Source organism: Besnoitia besnoiti, chromosome I (genome assembly GCF_002563875.1).
Source record: "Besnoitia besnoiti strain Bb-Ger1 chromosome I, whole genome shotgun sequence".
Taxonomy (NCBI): domain Eukaryota; phylum Apicomplexa; class Conoidasida; order Eucoccidiorida; family Sarcocystidae; genus Besnoitia; species Besnoitia besnoiti.
In genome coordinates this window covers 5,172,104-5,194,479 of record NC_042356.1, presented here as the reverse complement: position 1 = coordinate 5,194,479, position 22,376 = coordinate 5,172,104, and the positions used below count along the sequence as shown (strand labels likewise).

The window sequence follows — 22,376 nt, the reverse complement described above, 5'->3', positions numbered from 1 at the left end:
TTCGATTTCATTCGATCATTTGCCGTCACGGCGGCATAAGCGGCCCTTTGTGCGAATCGTGCCTCCAATAGAGCCCACTCAGCAGCTGTTTCGTTTCAAAAGCTGAGCCTCTCTCTACATTTTGCCTGCATCTCTCGAGTCACTCCAGTTGACTCCTGTGAGACCAGCTTGAGTCGTCGCGCCCCTAGGGACAAATGAGGAACCGAAAAAAGGCGAGAACACACTCGCTGCTGTCTTCATCTCACCGGATGCGTAGCGGCAACGCTAAAAGTATGCTTATACGTGTTTGTATTTTAGGTGCGATACAAAACTGTGCAGAAGCATGATGCATTTTTTAATGTAGCGTTAATGCGTGGTCGCAACAATAACCCGAGAATTCCGGAAGTAGCCATGAGCTCGGGCGGACGAGGGTGACCGCGGCAGAGCGGAGTGACACACCCACTTTTGATTGAAACGCGCGAAACTCGCGTGAAAGTTGAAGGCCGTGGCTACGACCCTCAGAGCCAGTGCAGAGTAAACACAGCGCCGTGGCGTCATGAGAAATTCCGGCGCAGTCCTCGTCAGTGGCAGCGCCACGCGAAACAAGCAGCAGCGCCCGCTGCCGGCTGTGGAAATACCCTACAGAGCTGAAGCACACAGCTGGCGGAGAGCTTGGAAAACACGTTTCTGGGGTGAGAAGTTTGGTTTTCTGCTTCGAGTGTGCGTTCGTCTGTTGATGAATGACCCTTTGGCACGAGATCCGGCTTCCATACAACTCTACGGGGCCCATAGCGATACTACCAGATACTGTCCTACGTATGGGTACCAATTACGCGTAGGCTGATGCGCAACGCCCTGATGGTTAGAGTAGAATTCGGGGAATAGCCTGCGCATCTCGTGCGGTTTCACGATTCGGCTGTACGAACCTGCATGCAAGGCATCACTGCGCTCTGCAGCCGAAAAACGAAGAAGGAACGCGGAGTATGCCGGGGGACCGATTTTAGCGCGAAGCGAGTTCACAGCCTGCGAAGCGTGCCATTGTTCGAATCTACGAAACAAAACAAAAACGGCGCAGAGCTTCCGAGACTGGCCTGAGGTTCGCCCCTGGTAGCGAGCTTGCGCTAAGAAGGTACCGATCGCACACGCGCACGAAACTAGCAGGGTTTAAATATCGACAGAGAAACACCTCGAGATAGCGAGCCGTGACCCTGCGTTCTCACATGCGTCTAACCAAGGATCCTCTTTTGCCTCGGCGGACAGAGGTCTGCTTTGTCTGTGCGCTGTACATATCGCTATACATGTTCAGACTCAGGCACACACATTCACAGTGAAAACGCAAGAGCGACAGTACCTGTCTGAGTAATTGATGCTCTCCGGAGGAGGCAGCAGCAGGCTAATAGCCGAACGTGCAGCGCGTTCACACATGCATACATACACACAGATACATAAAGACAGATGTGCGTCAATATGTGTAGGGGCATGTTTAAGTGAGTCTCGTGAGAGAGAAGGAGAGAGACGCAGGCGCATGCAACCGTGTCGACGTGTGTACGACGACGCACTGCCCCCGCCTGCTTCCTCTCCTCTCCGCCCTCCCCTCCTGCCCTTTTTCCCCCTTGCTTTAGGTGCCTGGCGGGCACGCAACGCGAGCCGTTTCGCTCAGTCGAAAAACGGCGACGCGAAGGTCTCGACTTTCGCCACAGTCCAGAGTCTTTCGTTGAGTTGCTGCTGCAGCTGGTGGTGGGAGGTGTAAGCAAGCTGGGCGGAGCCTGACGGCGTCTCGGTGCGCAGCGTGTCAACGTTGAAGAGCTCTCCCTTGTCCCCCTCGCCGTTTCTGCGGCCCCCCGGCAGAGCCGCCGGAGCCTGCACGCCCGCTTTTTTCGAGCCCAGGAGACGATTCAGTTCCTCTGTGAGCCGCGCAGACGGATAGAACCGCAAGCAGAGACAGTCAGTCGACGCCGAGGGAGCAGCCGCGGTCGAGGTGGACCCCTCAGGCGAGGTGCAGGGAGAGCTTCCAGACCGCGGGGAGGCGGCGCGAGGTGCCGCCGGCGCCATCAGCTGCGGCAGAATGCTGAAAACGAGCTCGAGAGCGTGGAAAATGAAGAATCTGAGAGGCCACGCCTGCTGCAACTGGCAGCAGCACGCCTTGCCCGCGAGAACGTCGCTGTGGAAGACGCCACCTTCTCGCAGCGACTGCGAGAGCGCCGCTGACGTTTTCGCGATCTCCTCCTCTTCGTGGGCGTCCTGCCGCTCCTTCTGCGCCTGCGAGCCACTCGCACCGCCCCTGCCCTTTGCGCGTCGATGCCGCGCAGCTGCCGCAAGTGGAAAGGCGTTGGAACACCGGCCGCGCCTGCTAGTCTTGCCGACGTCGACGCAGAACGCCGAGCACGCGTGAGGGTCTCGACTCCGCCTCGAGACCGCGCCGGCGGAAATCAACTTGGAGGCGTACAGCGCCATCTCCTGTTGGAGCCGCACGACCTCTGGAGGCTCCAGGGTGTCGGGCTCGCGATGCGGGTGCATGCCGCGCGCGAACGGCTGTTTGTCCATAAGCAACCACAGGAACGGCCGCGGACAGAGCAGCAAGTCTCCGCAGTCAATCATCAGCCGGCAGGAGAGATTCGGCGGTCGCAGCTCGGGCACAACAGGCGCCGCTGAGGGACGGCGCGCGTCGGCTCCCGACGACGACGAAGACTCACAGGAACAAGACGCCGAAGGCAGCTTAGAGCCGAAAGCGGCAGACGAGGCAGAAGAGAGAGACGAGGCAGTAGAGAGAGACGAGGCAGAGGAGAGAGCCGGCTCTGGGGTAGAAAGCGACACGCACGCCGAGCCTGGTAAGGGCCTTGACGGAAGGTGAGCATCTTTGGAAGAGGAAGCAGGACCGGCAGTGTCGACGCATCCTTCACGAGATCCCTGCCGTGCCTCTGAAGTGGGAGAAGGCGCGGGCGAAGGAGGAGAAGAAGCAGAGGACAGGGAAGTGGTTTGCATGGCGTCATACTCTCGACAAACGCGTTTTGCACTGTGTGAGCCGGCGGCGCTCCTCTCCCTCTCGACCTCATTCGCAGGCTCTCTCGCGCGCAAGCTGTCGTCCTGTTCATGAATGGCCCTGTACAAGGCATGTGGAAGGCAAATTGCTTCTGGCAGAGAAGCGAGAATATCGTCTCCCCTGTCGTCCGCACTCGCGTTGTATTGCTCAGAGTTTCCTGATTCCTGTCGGTCTCTCTGTTCGCTCTTCTTCACTGCCGTTGGCGGCTCCGTTGACTCCACGCCGCGAGCTGCCTCGACAGCGGTGGTCGCTTTTCCCTCGCTCTCCTCTTGCGCGACCGTCCTGTCCGCCTCGCCCTCGAGGTTTGCTTTGCCGTCTCGGCTGTGGTGTGCGCTGTCCGCGAGCGCAGCGTCGCCGTTCTTTCGGCGCCACTGGGTAGCCTGGAGCGAGCGCAGCAGCGGGCTGAGGATATCTGAGCCCGGTCGCAGGTGGTAAGGCATGGAGAGCAGGAAAATGCAGAGGACGTAGACAAAGAAGGGCAGAAGGAGCTCTTCCTCCGCCTCCTTGCTCAGCCCCCTGGGGAGGAAAAGCCACGAGAGCGAGGCGTCGCCGTCCTGAATCATCTCAAGGCGCGCGCCGGCGACAAAGTGAAAGGAGGCCGCAGGCGAGGCGGCCGCCGCCGAGGGAGACCCCGACGACGAATACCTGCGAAGGTAAATGAAGAAGCCCTCCACGCCGGGCGAGACCATCTCGTTGCGCAGAGAGCGCCGCAGCCAGTTGAGCGTCCGCTGTCGCCCGACGCCGCTCCCGTCGTCAAACAAGTCGATGGCGTTTGAAATGGCTGAAGGAGCGGCCTGAGGAACATTCGCTACGCTGGCGGCCCGGCGACGCTTCTTCTGCTCCGACTCGCCCTCCTCGCCGGGCCTCGAGTGCGGCTTGCGCTCACGCAGCACGCGACGCGGCGGCGTGCATGTCTCCTGGCCGACAGAGAGAAGCGGAGTGCGCGGCGCTCGGGGGCGGCAGCTGCTGCCGGCTCGCCTTCCTCTTTCCTCCCCTTCAAGTCTCTTTAGGGCCTCGCGCGCTACATCCGAGAAGAGCACCCGGGGACGCGTGGCGCACGCCTGCCCTCCGCTGTCTGGCCCTGTGGTCATCTCTCCTTTCCTCCGCTGTGTGGAATTCTCTTCCCCGGTCTCCGGTTTCTCTTCGGTCAGACCGGCCGCCGCCGCGTCGCCCGTTCCAAGCTCTGCAGCTGGCTCAAAGGCACTCTCTGAGTCTCCTTTCTCTCTCTCGCATCCACTTCTCCCGCGAGTCGCGCTCCTTTCAGCAGTCTCCTGCGCCGACAGAAGCGCAACGCCATTCGACTCGTGGGAAATTTCTGCTCCACCGGTGTCTGCGCCGCTTCGACGCCTTTCTTCTGGTGCCTCTCTGCCGTCTGTCGGTTTGCAGAGAGCAGCGTCGTTCGCGCCTTCGTCTCCTTCTCCTCCCTCCGCTTTCTTCCTTCCGCCGGCTCGCGAGCACGGAAGCCCCGCCTTGCTCTCCGTATCTTCGCTACCCACCTTCTCTTCTTCTCCATTCCCTTTCGCTCGACTCTCTTTGGCTTCGGTTTCACATGCCTCCTCTCGTATACGATCGAGGAGGCGCAACTCTTGATTGAGAGCGATGTTCTCTTTGTCCGCCTCTCGGCGGTCAACTTGCGCGGACTTCTCTCCTTGGCTGTCTCCCTGTGGAGTCTTTGCTTCCTTCTTCTCCGCGACGGGAAGGAGAGACATGCTGCACGCACGTTGACGGCCGCTCTCTGAGGCGGCAAGTCGTCGCTCCGCAGGGCGCGCCCTGCTCGCGGTGGCAGCGTTTTTCTGCGCTGTTGCTTTTTTCGACGCATCGCCTGTCTGCCGAATTCCCAGCTTGCTAGCTTGGCGGTCGTCGCCGCCCCGTTCCCCGGCGCATCCCTCATCTTCTGGTCCTCTTCCCCACCGCGGACTGTCCTCTCCGCACCTCGCTTCTGATGCCGCGGGCGGTCGATCCCGGAATGTCTCCTCGTGCCGCGCCGGCGCCGACTCGTCGCCCTCGTGGCTTGTCTCTCCAGGGCCTGCGCGGTCTCCTCCGAAGGCCGCCTTTCCGCCCGCCGCTCCCGAGTCCCTCCGCTCGACGGGCGCCTCGTCTCTGCGCTCGGCGGACGCAGGGACAGGAGAAGAAGAAGGCGAGGCAAAGGACGAGGCGGAGGGATTCAGCGGGTAGGGATCAACCGACGCGAGCGGTGACGTGAAGCCTGGAGACGACGTCGATGCAGAGGGCATGCCCTCGACGAGCTCGTACGAAGAGGCAAACGGCGGAAGCGGCGCCACAGAGGACGGCGCGCGCAAAGCCCGCAGGCCGCACTTCGACGCGTGGGAACCTGAAGCCGCGGACGACTGAGAGACAGACGGAGAGACAGACGAAAGGGGGGACGGCGCAGGGCAAGAAGGCGACACGGACAAACGCGTTGAGGAGTCGCCCAGGGGCGCTGGCGATGCAGCGGCGTGCGGCGACGCCAGCTGAGACGCGGAATGCTGAGACGACTTCGCGGGAGAGGAAAACTCTGCAGAAACCTGCGAGCGAGAAGAGAAGCGCCGAGCAGGTGACGATACAGCCCCTTTCCGCTCGTGACTCGTCTTCCGTGGAGGAAGTGACTGACATCCGCTCGCGCTGCTCAACTCAATCAAGCTGCGCAGGCGGGAGAGATTGGCGACCTCCACAGGGTTGACGAGTGGATGGAGAGGCAGAGCGCACGCGCACGGTACCAGCTCGAGTGATGAGAAGAAAATCGCACACCGCAGCAGCGCCTGCCGCAGAATCTCCTCTGGCAAACGAGAAGCAGGGGGACTGGCGGCAGACGGAGGTGACGAAGAGGCAGATGAAGAGGAATCCGAGGGCGGCGGAGTGCGACACGCAGACCCGGGCGCATTTTTCGTTTTTTCCAGCGGCTTGACAGCAGAAGCGGCCGCTTCAGCAGCGGCACTCTGAGGCCTGCGCAGAGCGGCGCCGCGCGCAGGAGGAGGGCGAACCGAAGGAACAGAAGCCGCAGACAAGGCAGACATATCGCTAGACTGCGCCGCAGCGGCAGCCTGGAGGCGAGCAGAGACTCGGGTACCGCTCCGAGTGCAGTGAGGAAGGGAGGGCGAGACGGACGTAGCGGAGGTTCCCTGTAAGTCTCCCTGCGCCGCAGGAGCGGCTTCGTCGAAGCACGAAGCGGCACCACCGGAAGGCAGGCGTGGCTCACAAGCGGAGGAAGCGCAGGCTGAGGCAGAGGGCGCTCCCGAAGAATTGCATGCCGGCGGCGAGGAAGCAGGAGGCGCAAGCGAAGACGAGCAAGAGGCGGACTCCGAACCCCCTGGTGCGCAGCACGACTTGGCAACGGTGTCCGCGTCTTCTGTTCCACGCAGGCTGCCCGGTCGCGGAGCGGCGCGTTTGTCACACCGACGAGAGCCCGAGCGCCGCGCCGAGGGCGGCCGGGAAGCAGACGGAGAGAGACAGACGACGAGACTGGCGGCTGTCATGCCCTTCTCGAGAGGCACAGAGGGCAAGCCGAGGCTCGCTTCAGCATGGCTCCTACCGGAAACAGCTGTCATCGGCGTGTGCCGCCCGCCGCCCGCCGCTGCCTCAGGGCGAGCCGCAGGACAGCTGTCTCTCCTCTCCGCGCCGGCGACACTTCGCGTGAGGGCCTGAATCCGTGGGGACTGTCTCCGAGGCCGGGAGGGCAGCGCGCCACCCTGGGCCTCTTCTTGGCGCGTCTGTTGAGAGACAGAAAGACGCGTGTGCTTCTTCGTGACGTCCTCTCTCTCTTCGTCGACAGCGCGCCTTGCGGGCAGTCCCGCGCCGAGACCGAGCGCATGCTGTTTTTCAGCCGCGCGAGCCGAGGCACTAGCGAGAGGAGACAACGGCGGTGCGGCTGCAGACGCAGACGACAGGGACGGCGACGAAGGAGAAGGCGATCCCTGTGCTGTGTGCAGCGTGCGCGCTGCGTCGACACGGCCGCCGTCCCCCGTTTCCGACCCCCAGCACCACGCCGCAGCGCGAGCCTCAGAGAGCCGTGTGTTGGGTGGGGAAGCGCTACCGCGCTGATGAGCAGCCTGCGGCACAGGAGGCGGCGGCTGGAGCTGAGGAGGAGTCAACTTCTGGGGGGAGGGGGGACCCGAAGAGCCAGGCCCCAAGGAGTCGGAAGAGGACGTAGTGACAGAGCTCGACTCTGGTGCTCCGGTTGTACAGTCAGAAGGCAAGTCGTCTTGTCCCTGAAGAGCGGACGATCGGCGGAGACGGGGTGAGATGCCGCATCCCTCCGGCGATCGCTGCCTCCCCTTTGGTTCACTCGCGCCCTCTTCTCTCTGCCCTCTGGCTGTTACTGTGGTGGTGTGGGGATCGCGAGTGCCAGAGGCCGGCGAGGTCGGCGGCTTGCCGTCTCTCAGCGCATGTTCTTTGTTCCCTTCTTCGCCGTTTCCTCCCCTCTCTCTCGCAGCTCTCGCCGTCAGCGCGTTCTCCTCCCCAGTCTTCCTCGCCGAAACGGTCGTCCGCGGTCTCTTGGCTCTCCCGTCATGGTCCCAGAGGGAGCAACTCGTGGCTCGTTCCTCCCTCCAGGCTGCCGCCTCGCTCGGCTCCTTGCGCTTCGAGCCTGTCGCGGCGGCGGGCGAGGCGTGGGGGCAGCACGCCAGAGGAGCCGCAATCGACGGGCACTCCGTCCAGGCGAAAACAGAGTCGGAGCTGTCAGCCGGCCGCGAGTCTGCATGCAAACTCTGGTCCGATGGAAGAGACGGCAGCGCTGGCAACATCTTCATCCTGATAGGGCTACATCCGACGAGGAGTCTTTCACGAGGGTTATTTTAGGCGCCTGCCTCTCTCTCCCTAAGCCGGATGAGACGGATGTCTCACTCTCACCGCGCTCGGCCTCGTCAGCAAGGCAAAGAGCCGCTCCCCACAAACGCCTTGCAGCCTCCTCCCCAGCGCCGGGGGCCGCTGCGCAGGGCTCCTTTCCGTCAGCCTCGCAAACGAACCAGAGGAACTACAGGCTCACAAAAGCTTCGAAAGCAAGAAAACGGTCTACTGCCAGCCACGCTCGAGCTGCACGAGACGCAGATGCAGACGCTTCAGACCATCTAGCCCCTCATAGTGGCGCTCATCGCTGACGTTCTGCGGCCCGACGGCCCCCCTCCCCCCTCCACCGGACTAGTCACCCACCTAGGAGCTCTCTCGGCGTCTTTCGTCCATGAATGCGACACGGGCAAAAGCTTGGCTTGCGGAAACGAACGAGGCAACGGCGTGCAGACTAGAAAAGCCGCCAGCCCCGAATGACTGATTTTTCGGGCGCGTCGGCCGCGACTGAAGGACCTCGGGAACTACGTCGAAAGCCGCCGCTCCACAACAGAGAAAGCGAAGTGAATCCGCCGAGCAAACGGGCGGGACGGTGCAGTAACGAAAAAAAGTCACGGATTCTTCCTCCCTGAACGGCGTCCACACACGATGAGGTTCCGTCGAGCATTCCTCTGGTTGACGGCTGTATGCGGCTAAAAGAAATCCGGCTGCTGCTCCAGCGGCAATCAACGGAAGAGACTGAAAACAGCTTCAGTCTTAAGAAGCTCCTTTGAAATCTGCATGTGCGAAAAACCGCGCGGACGTGTTTAAGGAAAGCTCTCTTTTTCCAGCCGCATGTGCAGTTACCGTACATGCAGATTATTCCAGGGTCTTGTCTAGCAGTGTGGCGGGCGCGCGACTCTGGTGTCGAGACCGGCTGCTGGCGCGTACTTTTGATGAATAGGGACTCAACTCGTTCCCAGTTTCATCTTCCATATGACCCCTTTCGAAGTTGAGAATGTAAAGCAGGACCTGAGAAAGCCGTTCAGCAGTCGGAACCACAACTGAAGGCCGATAGGGATTAGTGTTCCACGTGGCCTCTCTACAGTCGTATAGCCGGGTACACAAGAACGGACGAACGTTCACCGTCGCTAATGCTGCGCCTGTGACGCCCAGCGGTGGGCACTGGATTCAATACGGCCGCAAGAATCTTCTTCCCCCCTCGCGGTCTCCTGGCGTTCTGTTTGCAAATCAGCTGGCCTAGCGTTGACGGCACTCTGGCGTGCGGGCGACAGTGGACCGCACGACCATAAAGCACAGCAAGGCTACTTTCCCTCATGCACGCATCACCTGCTTGCAGGAGTAGGTAACGGAGGGATTTCAAAAGCAACGACTTCACCGGTTGACTGTCTCTTGATTCTGGTGATGGCGTGACACCGCTCGACCATGCAGCGAAGCATCAGGGCTGGTCCCTTGCGCAGCCGTTCGACCGAAGGACGTGCGCCTAATCAGGAAGTTTGGTGCGACAGGCGAGCATCCAGAGCACCCAGTTTCAAGCCGTAAGACCTTTATGTCTCCTTCGGTCAGACACCACCCCTGGTTCATGCGCTTCTTGCCCAATAATGCACATGCCCGGCTAGTCAGGTTGGTGCGCTGCAGCCGAGTTGTGAAGCACTTTGACAAAAACAAGAAAGCCACTCAACCAGCCTTGCGTCTAGGGAGCGCGATGCCTGGCGTTTTGCACACACGCATCGACACATGCTACGGCGCACTTCTGACGAAATTGGCACAGCCCCCGAGGCGTCACAGCAGCACTAACACAGCTCTGCCGCCTGAACTCGGTCAGGCGCGTCGCCGCGTGGACAGGGATGGGCGCCTCCTCGCACGAATCCAAGTCTCTCTCAAGGAGTGCGGGCGAAGACGAAAGTTGCATGTGCTTCGGTCCCAGCCGTGAGAGTAAAAGCCACATCGACTTGTTCGCGTGCCGGTCTCGGGAGCAGCGTCCGTCACGAGGAACGACCTTCCTCTACAGAGAGCGTACAGCTGCAGAATCACAGCGATCCCTGCCGGTTCCCGCGTTTCAAAAAGGCTTCTTGCTGCAACTCGGCAGCCCTGACAGTGGTGCTGTTCACTTCACGGGTTAGAAGCGTGAGCAGCGCTCGCAAGGGGCCAGTTTTTTTAGGCGTGCTCTTTGAAATCTGTGCTTCGCAATCGGGTCGCTCTACCTGCTCTGGGGGCATCGCTTTCAGCAGATCTCGGGCTGCGCCGTGAGCCTAGTTGTATGGAACCCTACCACGGGCCTCTGCTCTTTTCCCCCTACAGAGGCTACAGAAACGGAGTCTCTTTGCGTAGAATAAACTCTTCCCCAGTTCCGTCTACTCCCCCTTACGCGTGCCTCGGTCCTGCGCAGAACTGGAGAATAGGGCAGCCCGACTGCTGAGAGATGGGTAGACGGGCCTGGGGGGCGACTGCCACGGGCATCCTGCTGATGTCTGAGTCTGGAACGGCGGGGTAGCTCCACGGCCGCCGCGAAAAATTCCGCAGGAGCACCCTGGTACAAGGCCGCTGCTCGAGCTATGAGATGGAGCTACCGTCAAAAAGAATGCATTGTCATGGTTGACCGGTGTTGTGCTTGTGCCTGGCCTCAATGGCGTCCTAGGCACCTGCATCGCGCGATTGCCTTCCCTGCCTCTGTCGCCTCGAGGCATGCTAGTCTGCTGCGGAAAAAAAAGGTATTCACTCTTCGGCGTAGCCTGCCCCCTTAGGGTGGAGTGAATCGTCCTCCACACAGCGATCCTCTTCTTGACTGAAAGTTTGCATATCGAATTTTCCAAAAGTAGTGAAGAAACGCAAGCAAATACGGTGTGCTGCGCGAGCCAGTGTGCGCTCGCAAATCACGGGCTATGAGCATGCAAGCAAGAAGTTACGCGAATACATGCGCCGCGAGCCGCAATGCTCCAACGTCGCCTTTCCACCTGCTGAAACCACCCGCCTCCCCCTTCTCTATGTCTGTATGTCACCTTTCTTTCCGTGTTTCGAGGTTGGACGGGACATGGGTTCACGCGTCAACGACATGCTTTCCAAACAGCGTGTCTTCTGTCGGGGTCTGGAGGACATAATCCGGCTCGCAGAGAGTGCCAACCTGTGTCTTTTGCGCGCTCCGGCTTCCCGCGCCGATTCCCGCGTCCAACTTCCTTTTCCGTGGTTGAAAATACAAGCGCTCTAGCTTTGTCTCCCTCTTGCATTCCTTGCGCTGCGGCGCGCGCCCTTCTCCACGCGTGCCCAGCTGCATCTGGCGAGGCAGCTGCTTCAAGGATAGCTGCTGGTTTCGTATCGTCCATCCTTGTTCTGCAGCTGCTTTCCCCCTGATGAGGGCGCTCAACTTTCGCGACTCCTTAGGCCCGCTATCAGTCGACGTGTCTGGAGGGGGCAGGTTCCGAAAGGACATAGTTTGTCATGAACTCCTCGTTTTCCCCAGTTTGTCTGACCACGGGGGGGTAGAGGCTCGCACCGTTCCCGCCGCGGAAACTCTCCACTTCCGGCGATGATTTAACATTTTGACGACATGAATGAGCCCACGGTGCAGCCCGAGAGGGAGGAGGCCCCCGAGGCGCCGCACGCCGGCGGCGGAGGCCTCGCGCGAGGGCCGTCGAAGTCTGGCGGACTCCTGGAGCGAGGGGAGAGGGAAGAGCTCAGCGGCGCAGATCAATCGCCGGACGCGAAAACGACTGAAGCAAACTCGCCGCCTCCTCCCGTCGCGACTCAGACGTCTCTAGTCAACGGTGGTCTGCTCAAGAGCCAGCAGCAAGCTGCCAACCCGCTTGCCTACGTGCTGGAGAGAAGAAAGTGCGTTTTTCCTATTTCGCGTGATTGCTCGCCCGCACTCATGGGCTGTACTATCGCTTGCCCAGCGACACCGATAGAGTCTAGTCTCTCCCCGCTGCGCGTGCGTGTCCATAGGCTCTACACGTAGTTTGCAGCATCTATAAGCCGGCGACAGTGGAGTCCCTGGCATGAATGTGCTCTAGTGAAGTCCGCAGCTCGCAGTCGTCGGACCTGGATCCCCCTGAGGGCGCAGACTCTCTCTCTCACCGCGGCTGTAGTCTCCGCATTCATTTCTGAAGGCAGCGGGGCATAGGAATGTACGACAGTGCTGGGACACGTATGCATGTAGATATCTCTTTGCTCTGTGAAGACGCTGAACGCCTCGGCCAGTCGTCCCATGCCTGATGCGAAGAGCGCGTCGCCGCCACTGCAGATCGAGAGTCGTTGCATGTGTCCTTATACATGCATAGATACATCTGCATATGTATCGAAATCTATGTATATGGCAGACATCGCTGTTGAATCTGTGCGTCTGCTTTTTCGCAGGCACACGTCGCTGTCGGCGCTTCACTCCTCGTTGGCTGCCTCGTGCTCGTCTCTGCAAGATCAGTTGCTAACTTACCTGCAGACCAACTACGCGGAAATTTCTTCCATCGCCTCGGAGTTGGACGACGCGGACGGCGAGCTTCTTCCACTTCTTGCGCCGCTCTCGGAGTACAAATTGCGTGCGCAGACTGTGTTCCGTCAGTTGACTGCTCAGAGGTCGTGTCTCGAGTTCCTTCTGCTGCAGAAGGAGCGCGCACTCCGACGACGTCGGCATCTGCGTCTCATCAGCCAGTCGTATCGGGCCTTCTGCGTCACGACGGCAGATCTCGCGGCGCTCCTGGACGCCAAAGGTGGGCAGGAGGCGCCGCGAGATCTGCCAGCGCAGAGGGGTGCTCAGGACTCTGCGGCGCCGCCCTCAGGCATCGCGGCGAATTCCGCCTCGCCTGCACTGGGGACGGATTCCGCAGCTCATGGAGAGCCAGGCGAAGCCAACGAAGAGAGGAGAAGAGAAGTTCTGGCGGCGCGCGAGCGCTTCTGGGTCTCGGTGCGCGAGCTGCGCGACGCCTTGGAGCTGGCCTCGAGTCTCAGCGCGGATGGCGCGCGCCCAGGAGACGCCTCCAGGGGCGACGCGAGCGCGGCCGCAGCGGTCGGAGACGACACGCTGGCTCTGGCGGCGTCAGAGCGGGCGGGCGTGGCGGCTCGCGCGGCCTTGGCTTCGACGGCGAGGGAGGAAGGCGACAACCTTCTTTTCGAAGGTGAAGCGCTGTTGCGCGCGTGGCAGGCAGGGCGCCCTTTGCCTCTGCTGCCGATGCCTGAGCACCTGCTGAGGCGCTTCGTGTCCCTCGAGACCGCAGCGCGCGAACTGAGGCGACTGGAAGAGTGCATCATGGGAGCGATGCCCTTCTTCCCCGAAGCCCCGCTGGAGGGAAGGGCGTGCTCCGACGGCGGCTCAGACCCGCTGCAGTCGCGTGAACCGCCAAACTCGGGTTCATCTTTACACGCGCTGATGCGTTCTGGAGAGGCTGGCGAGAAGTGGCCTTCTCTAGAAAGCATCGAGCGTCGGACGAGGCACTTCCTTCGCTCCGCGACGCCCCTCGCCGACGGGGGACAGTCCCCCGCGTCGCCTTCGGGTTCGCAAGCCTTTCGCGCGCGTGTCGAACCTCGCGCCGGTTCTTCCGAGGCTGCGCAGGCGGACGGGCGGCTTCCAGACGCCGCGGCGGGCGACGCGCTGGCGGAGAAGGACAGCGACCAGGCATGCGTCTCGCTTCTCCTTCCCCTGGGGCTCTCGGATCTGGCGACGGCCGTGGGTGAGCTGCGCGTCGCGATGCAGGCTCGCCTTCTCCGGGAGCTGCGCGACCTCCTGCGGGCGCTCTGTCTCTCAGCCATCGAGGCCAGAAGGCGCGACGAGAGAGACCCGAAAGAGGGTCCTCGTGGCAAGCCTGCGGCCGGTATCGCTGCGGAGACGAAGCGAGCGGAGGACGGCGAGGCTCCTTCCCAGGGCGCCGTCACGCGAGAGGCGGAGGCATCCCGAGGGCAGGAACAGGCTCACGTAGAAGAGGAATGGTGTCTGGCGCTGGAGCACCTCGTTCGTCCTCTCCTCGATGGCGCGGGGCCGTCGACCAAAGCGGCGATGCGGCAGCAAGGTGAGAACGACGAGGAGCCCAAGAAGAACGGCGAACACGTGAAAACGCGGTGGAGAGAGGGACGCTTTCCCTGTTGACGCAAGGGGTACAGAAGGCGTCTGCAAGTGGACTCTGCGCGCGAGCCGGTCACTGATTTTCATGTGCTTACAGAGTGCTCCTGTGCATAGGCCTCTGCGGGCATGTGCGGGTGCGGAGGAGCTGCCAGTTTGCGGTCAAGTGTCGCGGCGGAGTCCAGGCATGCAAGCCTGTTCACGTGTGTCTTCTGTGCGCAGGCCTTCTGTGTCTTTTTCTGGTCGCGGACAGCCGTTTGTGGGCTTTTTTGTGCGTGCGAAGGCTAGCAGCGGCATCCCTCCTTCCGTGTTTGCGGCTTTTTCGTGGAATCTCGCTTCCGGACTGGCCTGCTGGAGTCACGGGAGGGAACTCGAACTCTGCGACCTCTGCTTTGCCTGCTTTCCCGCATGTCTTGCGCCTTCAGTGGAAGATCTGTTTCGTCGGTTTTTCGTCGACGCCATGGTCGCCGACGCCCTAGCGGCCTCTCAGCAGCTCCTCGCGCCGCCGGCTCGCGGCAGCAGGTCAAGCCCCGAGGGCGCGCCTGGGAGGAAAGAGGCGAACGTGAGTGAAGAAGGGCAACCTGGGTTCTGTCTCCGCACTGAGTCTCTGCGACCGATTCTGCAGACTGGGAACAGTGTGGAGTAGTGTGTTGCTGCATGCGTGCGCGGCGAAGCGCAGGGTGAGCGACCACGCTCGAATCGCATGCGTCTTGTTCTCTGCGTGAACCTCGAGAGCGTCTCTTCCATCCGCCGATTTCGATTCTTGCTTGGGTGGGCGCACTGCGTCACACAGCGCCGCTCACGGCCCAGCCATCTCCTTGTCGCCTCGCTGGCACCCTGCTCTGTGGGTCGCGTTCCGCTATCTCTCAGGCCTACCGCGCCTTTCTTCGCGCGCTGGCGGCGAGTCTCGCCGCGCCGCCCTCCGTCTTCCTCTGGCTCGCTTGGCAGCTCTCTGCGCGAGGGCACGGCCGTAGGTCCTGCGCATTTTTTCTGAACTCGTCTCGAGCGCGTCAGACAGCCGCTGCTCGCGTCGCCGGCGCAGAAGGCGAATCCCCCAGAGGGGCGCTTCCCGGTTCGCCGTTTGTCGAGTGCTGCTGCTGCTGCTGTGAGGACGGCGCAGAGGCCTCAAGCGGAGGCCTCGCTGCTGGGCTCCTCGGAGAAAGTGGGGAGGAGAGGGAGCGACCGGCAGCGGGGATGACGCGAGAGAGAACGGCGAAGCTCTGCCTGCTTTCCGACGTGCTTGGCGGCCAAGTACTGCAGGTAGAAGAAGTTTCGTAGCTGTTGGCGTGCGGCGGAGAGAGGCGACTCCGGCGCACGGCGACACGACTGCCGGAACGCGTTTTCGCGAATCTTTTTCGGTTTTGCGGCGCCTGTGTCGGTAGCGATCGCGAGGAAGGCAGAGGCCTGCAGACTGGACCAGCATAGAATACACAGGAAAGGCAACTAGAAAGAAGGCGCGGAGGAACGAGGGCAAGCGCGCAAGAAAGCGAAGTGGCTCCTGCCTAGACAGGAGCGCATATATTCATTCGAAGAAGCGCGCCTGGTTTTCACTCGCGAAGCTGTATATGAATAGAGATAGCTGCGGCTGTAAATGATGGAGTGAACTGAAGAAGCGAAGATGCGCTTGGCGAGGAAGGAAGCGTCGACTCGCCAGGGGTTACTCCGGAAGAAGTGATGAGTGGAGAAGAGGCAGGCGAAGAGACTCGAGAAAAGGGGGAACAGAGAGCCTTCAGGCCACGGGTGAAGCTCAGCAAGTTTCTGTTTCTCCTTTACTCGTTTGTGACCGCTTGTTGCCTCTCGACCTTTTCTTGCGCCTCCTTTCTCTCCGTCCCTTCGTTTTCGCGATGTGCGTAACTCTATCCTCTAGTCCCGTGTTCGTTTTCTGGCGCTCTCCCGCGCATTTTTCTGCCCGTTTGTCTCCACGATTTTTAGCCCTGCCTCGTGCGTGTGTTTCTCCTGCGCAGGCCATTGAATCCTCCTTTGGGCGGCTTTTCAAGCCTGCTTTCAAAGACGTCTTTGTTTCCGTCTACGTCGACACGCTTAAGTAAGTCAACCGAGGCACCTGTCGACGCCGCAGGGGCCTGCCGCTCTGGTCGCGCGCAGGTCTACAGAGCGGGCCGTGCATTTAGGGTATGCGCCCAAAACCCTTGGAGGATGGTGTTTTCCACCCGGCGGCGCATCTGGTCAGACGTTGCGTCGACAGCGATGATCTGTGCACGCCTTTCAAGCCGCTAGAGGTTTGATCTGTGCGGGCAGTTACCACGAGTAACGAGCTGCCAGCAAGGCTTCACCTGTGTCTGTATGCCTGCTTGTCTGCGCTCTTCACTCTGCATGCGTGGCGCGAGGCCATGCATGATCTTCGCCCGCGTGGGTGTCTGTGTCCGTCTTCTCTCGGAGTTCGTGATGTGAAGCGGCGTCTTCGCTGCACCGACCTCTGCTGATCCTTGATGGCCGCGCACCGTAGAATTCATCTTTTTTCTCTGGTTTTGTGCTTCGCACGCCGTCTCTGCGTTTCTGTTTTTTCATTCGCGGCGACTCTGCTCGCGCGCGCCGGTGTCTTTTCCTTCGCTCCAAGGAACGTGAATCACGCCCGGGAACGGCTTCTGCCTCTGTGAAGTGCCGGGGAAGCTTTGGTTTTTTCTTCACTTTTTTCTTCGCGTCTCTCTCTCGGCTCTTCTGTTCTTCGTGTGCGCGTCACTTCGGGGTCAGCGTCCGCGCGGTGTAGCTTATTTTGAAACGAGTATTTTTCGAAGTTTTTTGAAACGCCTTACCACATAATAATACGTAAAGACGCTCGGTGGAATCTATTCAAGGATCTCAGCTACCTCGTTACCGCTTCGCCCCATTTCTTTTTCTTCCGCCTCAGTTTCTTCTCGTCACTGGAGTCGCTCATGGCTCCGTGCGAGCGCGCGCGCTTCCGCGCCTCGGCGGCCGTCGCTGGCCTCGCGTCGCGGCGATCTCCACTTCCGCTTTGGGCTACCATCGTCGAGGCGCAGCAGCTGGAGCTGCTGGAGTCTCAGCTGCGGAGTGACCAGCGCAGCGAAGCCAAGAGGCTCGCGGCTCGGGGCGAGGAAGAGCTCCGTGGCGGCCTCGACGTCCACAGGCAGATCGCCTATCTCGACGAGGTAGGCGAAGAATGAAGACGCGACCAGCGCCGAGACAGAGATCGCTCGCAGGGACTCGCTAGCTCAGGGCTGACTCGGACGGCTCCCTTGCGCAAAGTGACGTTTCCGGGTGTCCAAACCGTGCGGGGATTCATTCTATGCTTCGCGGTTGAGGCGTGAAATGCCTTGTGCGTGCGCATAGAGCAGCGGGGCGAGTAGTCTAGCAGCCAGTTCAAAAGACGCAGGCGACCGCGGCGGCGAGTTCGAGTGGAAGCGAGAGCGCGCACGCGGGATTTGCAGCAGCAGACGGCAACGGGGTTCGATGAGACATCGTCGAAGCGTTGCTCATGAGCTACAGGGAGAACGATGTGACTTCGGGAGGGGGGTCGCTTATTCCTGCATGCGTTTGTATCAAGCGAAGCATGGGAGAAGAGTGAAATTGACAGCTGCCGCTTGCTCGTGGCGACTCTTGACTGCTGAAGAGTGCGATGGAGCGCTAGAGCGAGGGAGGGTTCAGTCGCTCTCCTTGCCGGAAGCTGACAAGTCGTCTCGTCGCCAGAGGGGCAAAAGTCAGCAGAGGCGCAGCGGAACGAAACACAAAAATCTGGCGTTCTGGCACCGTATTCTAGCCCATCCTCCTCTCCAGCATTTGCCTGTCTCTTGCGTTTTCGGCTTTTCGCAGACTTTTTGGTTTCCCTCCTCGGTGCTTCTCCTTCGTCTGCTTCGCTGCCGTTTCGCTGCGGGCGAGCTGTCTTCGTCCGCTCTGCCTGTCTCCTCGTCTGGCTCTTGCCTCTTCTCTTTTTCTACTTCGGCGGCGGTGACCGGCGCTCGTGGCGCATCAGAGGATGCCGCGGCTCTCCAGTTTCCAACTCAGTTGGAAATGCGCCGAACGTCTCGCCTGCTGGCGTCGCAGTGTCTGGGAGAGTCGCTGAGTTTTTTTCTTTCTGCTCTGTCGGCCTTCGCGCGCGCCCTGCCCTCGATTGCGCGTGGCGTTCCGACGCAGCAGCCTGCCCACGCAGGCCTTTCTGGAGGTGCGTTGAGGAAGAGAATCTTCTTCTTTCTGATGATCCCAAGAAAGAGACTCAAGGGGCGGGCTCGCCTGCTGGGGGGGGGAGGGGGGGCGAGGCCTCTGGCGGGTGGATGTGGCAAGAAAGAAAAACACTTTGATTATTGAAGGGGCACGTCCGCATGCACCACCTACTCATTCCTAAAACATAGGAACATATATATTTGCATGCATGCTTATATGTCAATAGTTGCGTAGGGCTAGATGCCACTGAAGAGCCTGTTGGTTGGGCAGTGTCCGTGGCGGGTAGCTCTCGTCCGGGGGCGCAGCGTCTCACTTGTCTCTTCGCATGCACGCGCATCCTTTCCTGGCGCCTGCGTATTGGACGTGTTCGTTCCTCTTCGGGACCTTCCTTTTTCGTCTTTTCTTCGCTTCCCCCGCCTGTGCAGGCGTGCCGCCGCCCGAGAGCCCTCTCGACGGCGGTCGCGGGGAGCTCTCGCTCGCGGCTTGCACACGCGCCTTGCTTCTCGTCTCGGACGTCTTGGCTCTTCTCCAATGGACTGCGCCGTCGCCTGCGCATCCGCAGCTCGTGCGGTCGCCCGCCGCCGCCGCGCGTTCTTTCGCCTCCGCCGATTCGCCGTCGCCTTCCTTTCCTCAGCGACTCGCGGTGGAAATATCCGTGCCGGCGCCTGCTTTGCGGGAGGCGGACGGCGGAGAAGACGTCGCACCCGCAGAGCTGCGCGTGGGCGCCGTCTTCGAGGTAGGCGAGCTGACGGCTGAGGGCGCGCGGGAGGTCGGGTGAGGCCGTGGCAAGCTGGAAGAAGCGCGGCGCGCCAAGATCTGCGGCTTCTGCAAAGGAGTCAGGGCGAAGAAGGCTTTTGTGAAGATGGCAGGCTGTGCACCCAATAGATGGATTTGTCGTCTCACTGTCGCAAGTATACCCCCGTGCTGGTATCTGTATGCGTATTTGTATGGAGAAATGTATACGTATTCATGCAGGGTTCACGCACCGCGGAAGGCAGAGAGAAAGGAAATCGCGCATTTCTAGATCTCCGTACGCGTTTGCTGGGGGGGGCTTGACAGAGTTCACCGCGGCTCGTTCTTGCGTTTTGGCTTCTTCCGCAGGCTGCGATCCGACAGGTGGCGTGCGGTGTCGAGGCGTCTTTGCCGGTTGGCGAGTGCTGCATGCGCTGCGAGGCACAGAATTCTCAGTCTGCTCTCGCGTCTGGTTGCGCGGCGCCAGGCGCGTGCACGCGCGGCGGCAGAGAGGCTGAGAAAATCAAACAAGGCAACGAACTCATCACCACGCTTTGGGAGATTTTCCAGCGGGGCGCCGAGACACTCATCGCTGTGCGCACGCGGCTGGTGAGTGAAGCGCAGAGGGAGACCTGCGAGAAAGCCGAACTCCGCTTGTCCAGTCGAATGAGAGGAGAGTGCTCTAACAGCGAACCGAGGCACATCCGCCGCGCAGGTCACTATAGCTGCGCTACCTGTGCAGATATAAACACGTATAAATACACGCTATGCGCATATATATATATATATGTGTATGTGGCGGCAGGCGCGGGTACGCGGCGCAGCATAGATTCATTGAATGCTTGGGGAAGGCTTTAGCTGCGCAGATAGGTATGCATAGATACATGTGTGGAAGTCAAATGTATGTAAGGGCGTTCGTCTATTCGAATTTTTCCGAGGGAGGCGCCCCCGAGGCAGAATTTGCCGTTTATTTACGTTTCGCCTGCAGGAACAGCAGATTCTGAGCGAGCTTCAAAACAGCTGTAAGGCCAATCTGCTGCCCCTGCGAAGCATTCCCGCCGCCTACCGCATGACGCAGAAGCAGGTGAGAAGCCGCGGTTTGCTGTGTGTTCAGCAAATTAAAAACAAAAAATCTGCGCCTCGTCGCGCACGTCTAGGCGCAGAAACGCGGTTCCCGCGCGTATACGTGTATGTCGTCTCGCATTTTCAAAGTCTCTTGATCTCGCGCGTATATGCGGATGTCGTCTCGTATTTTCGAAGTCTCTATGCATTTCGCACATCCAACAACTCGCCGCAGACGAGCCGGGGCGCCTGCTGCCCACGAGAGACTCTAGCGAGAGGAGGTGGAGAGCCAGGTCATCGACTTCCGCGGAGTGTTTTTTCTTGTGCGTTTGTGGGGAGATATCCGCGACCTGTTGAGGTATTTTATAGACCGTCGCTGCTGGTCTTTAATCTGCAGCTGCTCTCTATGGGCTTTCTGTTTTCCTGTTAGGTCTCTCGGGGGCGCTTTGGGTTTCCTGGCAATGCGTCGCGTTCCTGCGCGTACCTTCATTGTGGGTGTTTTTCTATTTTCTTGCGTGTAGACGCCGCGGGCCGCGTCGCCGTACGTCGACCGCGTGCTGCAACCTCTGCTGCTCTTCCGCACGTCTGTCGATGCCGTTTTGCCATCCGTAAGTCTCCCGTATATCGAACCCCCCGTTAGCGAGCACGCGCTCGCTTGTTTGTGCTTGGACTGCTGCCCTAGTTTCAGGGAGATCTCTGTTTGAAGGCTCATGTCTGCATGGCTCCGACGCACGCTTGTTCGCCGGCCGCCCCTACGTATGCATCTGTATAACGTATGCATGTATATATGTGTATATGTGCATGTCTTTATGTGTACTAGAACGTGAGCATGTGATGCGTGAGCGTTGTGTAGAGTACGTTGTACACGATTTCAGCATCCAGTGCGTTTGTCGTGAGTCACCGGCGCAGAGAGCGATTTGCATCTCGTCGCTGCAGCGTATGCCCCTGTAGGTGCGGAGGCGTCTCTGTCTCTCTCTCCCGCGCCGGGGTGTGTCTGGGTTCGTTTTCGCGGTCTCCGCTTCTCCGGCGCTGTGTGTGGCAGCCGAAGGACTTGCTTTATCGCTAGAAAAGAAGAAGACGAGCGGTTTTTCGTGCAGGATGTCGCAAAGAGCGTCCTGCGTCGCGTGGCGGTGGCGGTTAGCTCGCTGTGGATCGACGAGGTTGGACAGCTGCTGCAGGCAGAAGAGCAAAAAGAAAGTGCGCTGCAGAGGCTCCAGCGAGGCGGCGCACGCGGCTCGAAGGTACGCATGGGGCGGTCAGGCGCCTGCGAATACTTGGCGAGCCGCAGATCTGCGTGCATGCAGCTGCGAAGCGAACGCAGAAATGCGCGTGGACACGACCTGTCTCGTTCGTTGTGGATGAGCGTGAGCGCGGAGAGTCAAAAAAAACGCGCGCGGAGACGCCACCGCGACAGCAGCTCGGATCCAGCCGTCCCTCAGAGTGCATGCGTCACTGATGTTTGTTTTTGTTGAAGGTTGTGAATAGAGGTCTCTGCATTCAAATGCGTGTACGGAGGCGTGTTCAGTTGGTGTTTCAAGGTGGTACGTGTGCTGCAGCAACGATGTGCGCATTCGCGTCTGTCTGCTGTGTCACGTTTGCGTCTCTGCTGCAGGGCGCGGGCGGTGCCGGAGCGAGCTTGTCGGACTTCCAGAAAATGAAGCTTCAGCTCTTTCTCGTGAGTCTGCAGCGGGGGAAGGCGAGCCGCGGAGAGGCTGGGACGGGAGAGGAGGGCGTTCGACCCTCTCGGGTGTGGCGCTTTGTATTCGGCAACTCTGGCCGCTGCCGCACGAACGCGCCACTTTCTCTTTTTCACTGTTTGCCTTCTCGGTTTTTCAGGATGGACAAGCTCTTGCAGAAGGACTCCTCCAGAGCGTCGCCGGAGAGTCTGCCGGCTCTCGGCTGCTGCGGTCACATTTTGCGCTACTCGACAAGGTCGGAGGTTTAACAGCTGGAAAGCGAGAAACGCGAATGGATGTCGGGCGCTTGCAAAAATCAGCAAACGCTGATGCGGTAGATGGACTTTTAGATATCCACACAAAGCCCAGAAAACCACACAGGGGACCCTTGCGCAGCTGCGATCGAGGGATCGCAGCTGCGCAAGGGTCCCCTGTGTGTGTGAAGTGCTATATGGGCGAAAACTTATATAAAAGATCCGCGTAGTTCAAACTGCGGGGGGATTCATGTAAGCGTGATTGCGGTGCCGGAGGTGGAAACATCATTTAGTATGTAAAACCCGATCTCACTGAATCGGGAGAGCGAGGAAATACTGGGTCGAGGAGAGGCAGTCATCCTCGTCTGGGTGGAGCTAAGTCGTTTTCCGTGTGCGTGGGCGTACTAGTAGCGACGTACCTCAGGATGCGTGCACTGTATTGTTTTTTTTTTCTATCTTTGCTCTGCAGCTAGCGGACGGCACACCGGCGAGTCGCCCTGCTGCGCACGCAGAAGCTTGACCGGCGCGCGGGGCTTCTTCTGCGGTTTTGGGGAGTTATATGACAATGCGCGTGCATTGCGGTCGACTTCAGACACTCTCTGGCGCATGTCTACATTCTATAGACGACGGAACCGCGGAGACAAGACGAGCGAGCGCGCGGCGAAGCACACGAGGGC

General features: G+C 60.3%; 2 protein-coding genes across 2 annotated transcripts; one reads left to right on the top strand and one right to left on the bottom strand.

The window, feature by feature from the left end:
- Nucleotides 1–1,635: 1,635 nt before the first annotated feature.
- On the bottom strand, nucleotides 1,636–7,764 carry BESB_007380 (uncharacterized protein; the record flags this gene model as incomplete). Its single annotated transcript, XM_029359492.1, has 1 exon — nucleotides 1,636–7,764. The coding sequence occupies one exon, from the start codon at nucleotides 7,762–7,764 to the stop codon at nucleotides 1,636–1,638; it is 6,129 nt and encodes a 2,042-aa protein (XP_029222405.1).
- Nucleotides 7,765–11,342: 3,578 nt separating this feature from the next.
- On the top strand, nucleotides 11,343–22,219 carry BESB_007370 (uncharacterized protein; the record flags this gene model as incomplete). Its single annotated transcript, XM_029359491.1, has 15 exons — nucleotides 11,343–11,623; nucleotides 12,149–13,791; nucleotides 14,267–14,403; nucleotides 14,712–15,101; nucleotides 15,806–15,885; nucleotides 16,708–16,966; nucleotides 17,628–17,976; nucleotides 18,401–18,711; nucleotides 19,077–19,316; nucleotides 19,696–19,791; nucleotides 20,291–20,377; nucleotides 20,867–21,010; nucleotides 21,382–21,444; nucleotides 21,606–21,779; nucleotides 22,169–22,219. The coding sequence occupies 15 exons, from the start codon at nucleotides 11,343–11,345 to the stop codon at nucleotides 22,217–22,219; spliced, it is 4,305 nt and encodes a 1,434-aa protein (XP_029222404.1).
- Nucleotides 22,220–22,376: the final 157 nt, after the last annotated feature.